The sequence below is a fragment of the Lissotriton vulgaris genome, chromosome 1_1 (assembly GCF_964263255.1).
Source record: "Lissotriton vulgaris chromosome 1_1, aLisVul1.2, whole genome shotgun sequence".
Taxonomy (NCBI): Eukaryota; Metazoa; Chordata; class Amphibia; order Caudata; family Salamandridae; genus Lissotriton; species Lissotriton vulgaris.
Window position 1 is genome coordinate 1,756,248,851 of NC_141685.1, and position 12,626 is coordinate 1,756,261,476.

The 12,626-nt window shown below is 45.2% G+C and overlaps 1 protein-coding gene across 1 annotated transcript in view; it reads left to right on the forward strand.

The window, feature by feature from the left end:
* Positions 1 to 12,626, forward strand: part of PLXNC1 (plexin C1) — a 456,593-nt gene that overhangs the window by 319,782 nt on the left and 124,185 nt on the right. Inside the window, exon 19 of the mRNA XM_086919059.1 lies at positions 10,251 to 10,384. Within this exon, the coding sequence (XP_086775185.1) occupies positions 10,251 to 10,384 (134 nt within the window). The remainder of the gene's footprint in view (positions 1 to 10,250; positions 10,385 to 12,626) is intronic.

Sequence of the window (12,626 nt, forward strand, 5' to 3'; positions counted from 1 at the left end):
CAATGTGGGAATGATGCACCAAGTTTGGCAGGTACCTGGGTCCCGGTTCTAATGTTTGCAGATGACACACTTTTGATCTCTAAAACACCAATGGGGTTGCAAAGAACACTAGATCGCTTTGAATGTTTCTGTAGACAAAGGGGCCTGAAGATCAATGTAGTACATGGTTCTTAGTCCATGTCTCTCTACAAGATCTAATCCCACGTTAAGTGGGACACCATTGTAGCATGTGCACACCTTTGAATATCTAGGAATAATATTGACAGAGCAGCTCGGCTGGCCAACCAACACAGCGCACTGTAGGCTCACACTGGAGCAATCTACTGGGGGAATAGTAAAAATGCATTGAGCTACCCAATTTTGACCTAGCTCTCCAGCACTGTTATGTTATGTTATGTTAATATTTATTTCTTAAGCGCTCGTACGCCCGTGGGCTTCATGGCGCTATCGGAATGGAAAACACAACACAATGCTCTATAGGACACTCAACACACTACTCTATGGGTAAGCCTGTCTGAATAACCACGTCTTGAGGGAACATCTATAAGTAAGAAGATCTTCACACTGTCTTAAAGGCAGTGGTAAAGAGTTCCAGAGGGAAGCAGCTAAAAAGTGGAAACAGCTCCCACCCTGTCGTTTCTTCTTAAACAGGGGAACAACTAACAGATCTTTGTGAGCGGAACGAAGGTTACGTGAGGGGGCATACTTAAGTACCATTTTCTTAATGAATTTGGGACCCCTACTCTGCAGAGCCTTAAAGATAATGCAACCTGCCTTAAACTCAACCCTTTGAGCCACAGGCAGCCAGTGTAGTTTTTGTAATCCAGGTCTAACAGACTGCCATTTAGGTTATTTAAAAATAAGTCTAGCCGCCTGGTTCTGAACGAGCTGCAATCTTTTAAGCTGACCCGCTGAGAGTCCCAAGTAAAGACTATTTGAGAAATCCAGTCTGGAAATCCAGTCTGGACAGAACAAGGGTCATGATTCTGTTCTCCCCCCCCCGAATCCCCACTCGTTCTCTAAATTTCCCCCCATCTCCCTGGATACTTTTCTCTCATTGCTTCAGACTGTGAGCTCCGGCTCGCCTAACGATTGCTGCCCTACGTCCATCTTAAGAGCTGCCTTCGCGGCTTGCCCCGGCCCCCCTCTTGATCTCTTAAACCAATCTCTTCTGTCAGGCTCTGTCCCTAATGCTTTTAAAAGCGCTGTGGTGGTTCCCATTTTAAAACAACCGGGCCTTGACCCCTCCACGTTAGCCAACTACCGCCCCATCTCCCTCCTCCCTTACTTAGGAAAGGTCTTAGAGACCTATGTCACCCGCTGCCTCAGTGCCTTTATCGAGGAAACTCATTTCCTCGACGACCGACAGGCTGGGTTTAGACCCGCCCATTCCACTGAGGCAGTTGTGGTGGCAGTTATGGACACACTGAAAGAGGGAGCTGACAGGAATCTGTCCCAGGCCCTTGTACTCTTAGACCTCTCAGCCGCTTTCGACACGGTCGACCATGGTATCTTGGTCGACCGTGTCAGAAATGCTGGCATTTCTGGCTTGGCCCTGTCATGGGTGGTATCTTTTCTTCATTTTCGTTTTCAATCTGTCCGGCTTTCTTCCTTCTCTGCCCCTCTATCCTCCCTTTCCTGTGGTGTCCCCCAGGGTTCTGCTTTGTCCCCGCTTCTGTTCAATCTTTATATGCAGCCCCTTCTTGTCTCCCTTCGTCAGTTTTCACTTATTGCTTTTAACTATGCAGATGATCTGCAGCTTATTTTTCCTCTCAATTCTTCTCCCTCCTCCTGTTCTAATTTTCAAAACGCCATGCTCTTCATCTATGAGTGGATGAACCTTAGTCAACTTAAGCTCAACCCCAGTAAAACGGAGCTGGTGGTGACCGGTGGTTCTCTTACTCCCTGGTCTCCCAACTTCTGGCCTGTAGCTTTGGGTTCCCCTCCCAGTCCAGTGAACACAGTGAAGAGCTTGGGGGTCACTATTTCTAGTGACCTCTCAATGCGGCCTCACATCAACACCGTCACTTCGGCTTGTTTTTTCCACCTCCGCCGAATCGGGAAGATTCGCAGGTTTCTATCTCAAGAGGCCCTTATTCTTGTAATCCTTGCCCTCATCACCTCACGTCTAGATTATGCCAACTGTCTATACGTGGGAGTCCCTGCCTGCCATCTTTCCCGACTCCAACTGGTCCAGAATCAGGCAGCCAGACTAATTTTTCGGCAGCCTAAACATCAGCATGTCACCCCTTTGCTGAAAACTTTACACTGGCTCCCAGTTGCACAGCGGTGTGTTTTTAAAATGGCCTGCACCATTTTCAAATCCCTGTTTTCATGCGCTCCTGCCTTTATTTCTTCCTGTTTACTTGCCTATGTCCCTTCCCGTCACCTCAGATCCTCGGCTCATAACCTACTGATCACCCCTAGGTTTAACCGCAAGAAACATGGAGGAGCTTGCTTCTCCTTCCTTGCTCCGGCTACCTGGAATTCCCTCCCTCTTGCCATTCGTCTGTCTACCGATTATCGTTGCTTTCGAAATTCTCTAAAAACTCATCTGTTCCGTCTGGCGCATGGCTAGCGGCCCTGCCCCTGAATGTTCTCCTCCCACCCGGTCTCGAGCGCCAAGAAACCAATTGGTGTATGTGCGCGGTACCAAATCCTTTTTAATAATAATAATAATAATAATAATAAAAGGGCAATGATTACCTGAATAAGTGTAGAGTATGTCAATAGGTGAGCAATTTTTTTATCTTTCTAAGTTGAAAGAAACTTGAGGATACCACCGCCCCTACCTGACCTTTGAGTGACAGATCTTCATTAAGCGTCACCCCTAGGCTCTTGACTGTGAGGGATTTGATGGGCAGAACCCCCATGTCAGGTGGCCAAAAGTGGATGCCCCAGCTAAGTTCACTTTTCCCGGGCAAGATCAATTCTGTCTTGCCCAGGTTCAGTTTGAGGTGGTTCAGGTTCATCCACCTCTGAATGTGAACCATGGTGTTCTGAAATTCAGTCACAGAGTCTGCAGAGTTTAGAGAGAAGAAAAATTGCAGATCGTCCGCATAATTAAAAATGGTGACTTTGTAGTTTTTTAAAGAATATAATAATGGACGTAAATATAAATTAAACAATAAAGGGGACAGAGAGGATCCCTGCGGGACCTCGCAAGTAGACGGGGTTCTGGGAGCCGTGAAGGTCCCCAGTCTCACTGATTGCGTGCGCCCAGCAATGAAGGAAGTTAGCCAACTCAAAGCTGGACCTCTGAGGCCGGCCTGCTCGACACGGTTGACAAGAATGGAATAGTCAACCGCGTTGAACGCGGCCGACAGGTCCAGGAGCACAAGGGCCTGATGGATATCCTTGTCCGCATTAGATCTAAGAGTGTTTTGAACTGCAAGAATCACGGTCTCTGTAGAGTGACAAGGACGGAAGCCTGCCTGGTTCAGCTCCAAATATGCTGAGTTTTCGATGATATTCGACAGGCAGCATGAGACATGGGCTTCCAGAATTTTGGATAGGTAGGGCAAGAGAGAAATCGGCCAATAGTTAGTCAAATCATGTGGGTCAATACCGGGTTTCTTTATCAAGGGGATTAACAGTGCGTTCCTAAAACTGTTGGGTACCTTGTCCTGCAGAAGTGACTCATTTAGGAAAGAGAGGACGCCTTGTGAAATAGCTAAGCCTAACTCTCTGAAAATGGGAGGTGGACAAATGTCATCGGGTGATCCAGACTTAACACGGGAAAGGAGTTCTGAGAAGGTTTTCATATCAATAAGAGGAAGAGTGTCTAATGTAATGGGATTATAAAAAATGTCATCCACTGGGGCCGGGGTAAGGGTATTGTTTATGCTCTGTTTTATAGTGATGATTTTGTCTATAAAGAAATTTGAATTTAAAATTTGAATTTAAAAACATTTATTGATCGCACTTATACCCAGCGGTTTCATGGCGCTTTAAGGACTACGACCAGCGGCAACAGCAGAAGGACAGACTAGGCAGCGAAGGCTCTGGAGAATAAGAATGTTTTCAAATTTTTCCGGAACTCCAAATAGGAGGATGAGGTTCTGAGTGTCATAGGAAGGGAGTTCCAGAAGACAGGTGCCCCGCCTGCTTTCTTTTTCTTGAAACGGGGTGTAGCCAGGAGTGCCATATGGGTGGAGCGGAGTTCTCTACCCGGCAAATAGGGCCTGATGGCTGAGCAAATAAACTCAGGGGCGGTGCCCATCCTGGCCTGAAAAGTGAGGCAACCTAGCTTGAATTGGGCCCGCTCTCTCACAGGCAGCCAGTGCAGCGACTTCAGCAGTGGGGTAACCCGGTGGAATTTGGGTAGCCCATGGATCAGGCGGGAAGCCTGATTTTGCACTAGTTGCAGGCGGTGTATAACGTAGGCCGGCGCGCCATTATAGATTATGTTCCCATAATCGAGGCGCGAGAGCACCATTGCCATCACAATTAACTTAAGTCCAGGGAGGGAGAAAAAGCGGGATATTTTCCTAATTGTCCGGAGGGAGAAGAAACAGGAAGATACCACCGAGCTGACCTGGGTGTGTACAGAGAGTTGAGAATTGAGGAAGATGCCGAGGGTTTTAACTTTAGGGACCGGGAGTGGGGGGACACCAAGTGAAGGGGGCCAAATGGAGGGGGACCAGGGGCTGCAACCACCTCCTGTCAAGACCAGCTCTGTCTTGTCAGGGTTGAGTTTGAGGTGGTTTCAGTTCATCCAGTCCTGAATGAATAACATAACGGTTTGAAAGTTCTGGGCAGAAGAAGGGGAGTGGGAAAGATTAAAAATTAGCTGGAGGTCATCGGCTTAGTTGAACACCGTGACCTCGAGTTGCTGCAACATAAATTGAGGGGATAGATGTATAAATTAAACAAAAGAGGGGATAAAGAAGAGCCCTGGGGGACGCTGCACTCCACCTTTCGTGAAGAGGCAGCGAAGCCAGCGAGATGGACAGCCTGTGCCCTGTTGCACAGGAAAGATTGAAGCCAAGAGAGGGCTGAGCCCTCTATGCCCGCCGCCCTGACAAAGGTGAGGAGGATGGAGTGATCCACCGTGTCAAAAGCGGCGGACAGGTCCAGCAGGACAAGGGCTTGCGAAAGGTTGGTGTCAATACCCTGGCGGAGTCCGTCCATCACTGAGATCACTACCTTCTCCGTGGAGTGCAGAGGTCGAAAGCCCGCCTGACAGGGAGAGAGGCAATGGTTTGCCTCCATATAGGTGCTCAAAGTGCTGGTGACATGTGTTTCTAGGACCTTTCCCAAATAGGGCAAGAGGGAAATGGGGCGGTAATTGGATGGGGATAGGGGATCAGCGCCAGCTTTTTTTAGAATCGGGATAATGATCGCTGATTTGTGAGAGCTGGGGACAACACCGTTACTTAATGAATCATTGAGGAAAGTGAGGGGGGGGTAGGGCAAGCCGAGAAGATCCAGGGGGGAACCCGACTTCACCCGTCGGAGCAGAGGAAGAAGTGAGTCCTTGGTCAGCAGGGGGATACTAGCCAATTTAGAGGCAATTGGAGGGGGGGGAAGTATTGACAAATGTTGACGAAGGAGGTGGGATGTTAATTTTGATCTGCGCGACCTTCTCAATGAAAAACTCATTGAGCGAGTTGCACAGATGTTGGGAGGGGGGAATCTTAGCCGTTGCTCTGTCGGATGCTGCCAATTCATGAACGGTAGCAAAGATCTCCTTGGACTGGGACTCCGCCGCTAGTATCCTGCCTGAGTAGTATTCTGTCTTAGCCTCGAGGATGCCTTTTTTATAAGTCTGTAGGACAGAGAGGTATACAGATTTTAGTGAAGGACAATAGGCTCTCCTCCAGGCTCGCTCAGCTCTCCGTGCAGCTAATTTTTTCACCTTGAGGTCAGAGTTGAACCACCTGTTAGCTGCATGGGCCCGTTTGACCGTGATCCGTCTCAGGGGGGCGAATTCATCGCCCGTTTGAGTCAGCCAGTTATTGATGGTTACCAGTTGAGCTGGGGCAGCGAGACCTGAGAGGTCAGGACTGGCCTTGGGGGCTAGGGCAAGGGAAAATGAAATAAGTGAGTGGTCCGACCAGGGACAGGGAGAAATTATGGGGGGAGTTTGGTCCAACGCATGACCGTGAATGTGAGTAGGGCTATGAATATGAGGTACAAAATTAAGGCTGGTCATGAGATCAGTAAACTCCTTAGAATGGGAGCTTACAGCAGGATCGTTTGGTCAGAAATTGAGGTCCCCTAAGACTAGGACTGACGAATTGTTTATCGCCAGTGTAGCCAGGTGCTCTTGGAAGCTGGGAATGAAAGATGGGGTGGGTCGTGGGGGACGGTAGATGAGAACGCAGGTCAAGGGGATTTGATATGAGGTCTAACGCGCTACCAAGTAGTCTACTTCTGGGATTAGGGGGGAGGCGAGCATCTGGAAGTGGAGATCAGCGGGAGCTATCAAGGCCACTCCACCGCCCGTCTTGCCCTCCGGCCGATCCACTCGGATGGCAGAGTGTGAGGGGGGCAATGCAGCTAGAACGTTGGGCAGGGAGTCAGCCTTGAATCAGGTCTCAGTTAAAAACAGGAGGTCGGGTTCGTGCGTATCAATATAATCGAATAGCTCGTACTGATGTTGAACAGCTGACCTGGTATTGAGTAGGGAGGCCGAGATGTTAAATACCGGTGTATGAGAAGTGAAAGAGGGGAGGGGGGTGGGGGTGGAGAGAGGGGCAAGGATATCAACTGAGAAACAATATCCGGGGGAGAGCGAGGGGGCGAGGTGAACAAGCCAAGGGAAGTCACACAGGAGGATACAGAGGGTAGGATAGAACCTGGGGTCCAGTAGGAGCAAAGCTGAGGTAACGAATAGGTAATCAGATGGGCAGAGTGGGATGCCCCTAGCCCCTGCCGGCCGCGGACGGGCGCAGACGGGCTTAACTCAGGCTCAACTCCGGCGCGCCTTCGTCGCGCCCGCTGCGCTGACACATGGTGGCCGTTTAAATAGAGGAGTGACGAGGGGGGTGTGTCAATGGTCCCGTGCGCCGGCCAACCCGACCCAAGATGGCGCCCGCGGCTGCTGAGAGCCCGCCCCAGCGATCAGCCCTCAGCCGGCCGCCGTGAAGCCTGTGAAACAAAAATTAAGTCAGTAACCTGTCAACTTTGAACACAGGTTAGTTACAGCGCAATAGTGGCACAAATTAAAATACAGTTAAGATAAACCGCCGCTACTCGCAATCAGCAGGGCGGAAGGTAAAACAATGCACAACTCTCCAGCTATCGCGCGCTAGCCCTCTGCCACCGGGCAGCGTCGCAATCGCTGGGGAAAGGAAGCGCTGACTCCTAAATAGAGGAGTGACGAGGGGGGTGTGTCAAGGGTCCCGTGCGCCAGCCAACCCGACCCAAGATGGCGCCCGCGGCTGCTAAGAGCCCGCCCCAGCGATCAGCCCTCAGCCGGCCGCCGTGAAGCCCCTGAAACAAAAATTAAGTCAGTAACCTGTCAACTTTGAACACAGGTTAGTTACAGCGCAATAGTGGCACAAATTAAAATACAGTTAAGATAAACCGCCGCTACTCGCAATCAGCAGGGCGGAAGGTAAAACAATGCACAACTCTCCAGCTATCGCGCGCTAGCCCTCTGCCACCGGGCAGCGTCGAAATCATTTAAGGATACACACAACTTTAGTGTGGGGGTTACAAGGGGGGCTGTTCTATCGCTGTTACAAAGATCATTCACTATATTGAACACATCTTTTGATTTGTTTTGCGAATTAAAAATTTTTTCAGAGAAATAATCAGTTTTATGTTTAAGAATAGTCTTTTGGTAATTTTTACGAGCAGAACAGGAGATCTCTTTGTCTTGTGGTAGGTATTTAGATCTCCACTTCCTTTCTTTTTGACGTATCTCAAGCTTTAGCTTCTTTAGTTCAGGGGTAGCTTCTTTAGTTCAGGGGTGAACCATTTATGGGCATCATTAGCGCGCTATCGGGAAAAGCTCACCAGGGGTGCGTGCATATCTGCAGCCTGTTGGAGCCATTGTAAGAGCGTCTCCTTTATGAGATCTATATCTTTACATACTAAAGGCAGAGTAGTAGCCAAGGTGTCTAAAAATGCCGGTAGGTTCATAGCTCTCCATTTCCTAATTTCCCCACCCGCCCGAGATATCGGTTTAATAGCCCCATTGATGGTAAATGTGAAGTGTATCAGGGAATGATCTGACCAAATGCAGGGACGTATAGAAGGGGGGATAGAGGGAGATTGAAAGACCAGATCTGGTCCAAGCTATGACCTTTCTCATGGGTGGAAGAGTGTATATGCTGGGTCAAATTCATCTCCAGTTACAGATCCTTAAGTTCCACTGCCTGGGAATCAACAGCTGTGTTGTCAAACCAATAATTAAGGTCCCCAATTAAAACGATTTTTGAATAATTAGTCACAAAGGAGGCAGTTGTTCTGCTAATGACGAAGGAAAAGTAGACATGAATTGTGGAGGACGATATAGCCGTACCAATAACAAAGCCCCACTATCAGTGTCGGTCTTAATGACAATATTCTCTGTGTCCGCAAGATCCAGGGAGGGAAGTGTTAAAAATTTGTGAGTTTTATGAATGATTGCCGCTACTCCCCCCCCCCCCCCCGTTTTACCGGGGGGCGGTTAGCGGTAATGATGTAGTAATCAGAAGGAAGTGAAGCAAGAATATCTGGCAGTGAATCCTGAGTAAGCCAGGTTTCTGTTAATAAAAGAATATCCGGTTTCTCAGAGGTTAGCAGTAAGAACATGTCCAGTTGATGTTTGGTCATGGAGCGTGTATTGAGATAGATGCAACGTAGTTCCGTCAGTGAGATTGTAGGGGAAGAAGGGCTAATGCACGGAGGTTTCCTAGACTTAACGTCAGCCATAGATGTCCTAATATGCACTCCAAATGTATAACCCTTTGGCCCTGGGATCAGCCGTATACAGTGTGGAGCTGGGGGTCATAGGGATGTGACTGCGCTGGTGACAGTAGAAAACTGCTTCTTGTGTCAATTAACACTAATGCTCTCCCTTAGATTAGATATGGGGCTCAGACCAATCTCAGATAGGATAGGAGTGAGACCTATCTTGTAGTGGAGAAGGATCTGAGCCACACCTGAGCTATGTTCCTGACGTTAGGGCCTAGAGAAAGGTCTGCGTATTCCAGGATCAGTTTGGATTAGGTACGTCTGAAAGATCCTTACAATGATTGAGAATGAGAGACTCTGGGTTGCACCCGGGTAGGCTTGTGTGACCTCTAAGCTATCCATTAAGTCAAACCATTGGCAACACAAAATAAGAAACATGCAGGCATAATCTACCCCAGGCCCTTAACAGAATCCTTCTTTGTGCTGAAGGTTGGAGTTCTCAGAAGAGCAGTTATTGGATGATATAGAACCCGTAATTGCCAGGAAGCTCTTTCTGCAGTTTAGATATGGGACGCTACCGCTCTTCTCTTTTACTGCTAAGTAGGCACTCAATACCAGGGCTGCAGAATGGGAGTGCCCCTCTTGTAGAGAGTCCAATAAAACAGTTGAGCATGTTTTATTTTTCTGCTCAGCCTATTATAGCAGCTGGAAAAAATGGATACTGCCACTGTGCGGAAACCCGGCATTAGGGAGCACAAAGAAGCATTAACATAATTAAAAATAGATACAAGTCAATGTTTTGTCTTTGCAGTTTCTCGGTTTTTGATGCTGATGTGGAGAGCTTGACAGAAGTTGAGTACATAGTTAGCAAACAAGGTACCAATGTTGTAATATTATAGGAACGTATGAATATTACTGCCATTGACCTCAGCACTTTATTGAGCAAAGACGCAACCTATGAACCCTGCAGGCTTATCGTGAATTTTGCACAGATTTTATAATTGTTGTTATGGATAGGGGACTGCTTCTGATTGTATTTTATGGCTCTTATATTTATATACATATTGTACATTGATTTCTATTCATTGTTTGGATTTTCCTAAAGCATTGTTGTGATATTCTATGTACTTTTATGGCAATTTGCCGATATGAAGATTCAAATGAACATCTCGTGCTTTGGGTCAGATATTTAGCTGCAGTTTCCATTGAGCCTGCTTACATATGGCAGACAACAAACATGGCAACTTGAGCAACAAAATGAAGATAAAGATAAATGAAGTTGCATTATTGAGCCTTAATCTTCAAAACGACCAGTCATAACATTGTCAATTCATTCAGATCAGAGTGTAGGATGATGTTGATGATTTTCTAACAATCTACTTTTTACCATTTCTTGACAGCCATTTCGAAGCCCAGATGCCAATGGCAAAGATGAATGTCTGTCATTGCTGTGTGCTTTAATTGGTAACAAGGATTTTCTTGTTACACTCATTCACACTCTGGAAAAGCAAAAGACATTTTCAATCAAAGACAGGTAACTGACATTTCATTTTGCCAGTGTTGAAAACATCAAGTCACAAACTTCTTGGAGTCACTTTTGAACAGTGTTGTATGTCAACCAAACTTTCATATACTTATAAATCTATTGTTGTTATATTTTTTGTCACAAAATATCAAAGGATAAATATAAAGCTTTGTGCAATGGCTATTTACCTTTTTCTTTAAGGGGATTTTTTTTAAAAACTTAACATTTGCCAACTCATTTGAATGATCCCAGGTGCTTACATTTCTAATCTAATAAAATTGAGAGAATATAGTACCATCCACTACCAATTTACAGTTTTGAGGTTATTTATAAGGCTCCTTCTACTAGTCTTGGGTATATGTCTCCAAGTTTCTCAAAATATGTGTGCTCACCAAACATATCATTAGCTGCATTATTGCAGTATTCAGCTCTGGTCTAACTAGCACTATTTTCTATACTACTAACACATTTGTCCTCTCTTATACCATTAACAAGTTGTCCCTCTCCCATGCCAATAATACTTGCCCCACCAAGCATATAATTAATACTGTATCATTCCTCTATAGATTGACGTTCTGCCCATCTCCTATATCATTCGTACTGTATAAATTGCCAGTGCCATTAACGGGGTTGCCAGTTCTCACACACTAACAATGTGGCCAAAACCGATTATATCAATATAATGTTAACAAGGTAACCCTCACCCTTATCAAAAAACGTACAAGCTATTCACAAAGGTAACTTATATGTGAGTAAGTTACACATGTAAGTTTACTCTAACACTTTTGAGTAATTTTATAATTCCTTAGGCCATTCACATTTACACATCAACTGTGGCGGCTCCCTGTGGTATGTAAAAAGAAGTTGATTTAACTCAAATTAGTAAATATATTTTTGTTAAATATTAATGTAAACTAATTTTAGATGTTTATTTTCATGTTAAAAAAAAACTAACAAGCAAATGCTACAGCACTATTAACTTAATTTGAAATTCAACCTTAAGTTAATTTAAACATATGAATTAAATTTTTAAAAAATCCACCAAGTTTTAAATAAAAAACATTCTCACCTAAAGTAACACAGATAATCGTTTCATTAAGCAATAATAATAATTTTAAATTATGTATAGAGGTGATTAAACATCATTTAAATACATTTTAATAAAAAGTAATGATACATGATTTAAAAAAATTCAAAAAAGGTTTAAAAATGTTTTCTAATTAGATATGTTTATTTTTAGATATCATTCTTAACATTACATTTATTTATATTAACTATTTTAAATAATTTAATTTAACATTGTTTTCTTTGGGGTTTTAGTTAAAGTCCCTACCCCCCCTTATTTTCTACGTGAGGGTGTTGCAGTACCAGTGGTTGTCCATGTGTGGTGCTGGATTTAGTCCAGCTCTGAGCTGGAGTAATTTACAATTGTTTTGGGCCCTCCTAAAGCCGTAGTAATTTTAAAAGTGCAGTTTGTAGACCGCAATGGGCTTACTCTTTTGTGGGCGGGTGCATGTCCCTCTCTGGCCCTTCTCTAACCATCCCTAAAACCCACCTTACTTCTCTCAAATCACTCCCATTTATTAGTAAGTATATCCCTTTTTCCAGTCACCCGTCCCTCTCACACTGCCTACTAAGTAGTAAATTTACATGTCTGACGATCTCCCCATAGAAAAGGTGAGAGAGGTGAAGGTGGAGATCTGCACTCCCAGAGTGCTACAGAAGCACTACAAAATACAATTTGTGAACAGTCTCTTGGATTTAGTAGATTATTGGGTGCTATGATTGTCAGTCCCAGTATCTAAAGAAATTCAAGATGTAGGAGGTGGTTTCTAGGGATATTTAAAACATACACAGGATGCTGTTTTCATTAGGTTGAACATTCAAGCATCGTAGGAAATAGTTGCTGGAGAGACAGTGACATGAATTGTGACTTATTATAGGGTGTGTGTGTGTGCATATTTATATGTTTGTAAGTAGTGCAGAAGCATCAAGGAAAGAAGAGTGAGTTTTTGTAGTCCGAAGTAACTTGGCGTCACCAAGGTAAGGAAATGTGGGGGTTTGATTATATTTCACTAAAAGGCATGGCGAATGGCAAAATAATTTTTAGAATTGATGTTCAACAGTTGAGGAATCACATGCTGTGTGTATTTAACCTGCTGGCTGTATAGCATGTAATTTTGAAAATACAATGACCTTCTCAGGGGTCCTTGTCTCAGTGGAAGATTAAGATAGCTTACATTCAAGCCAT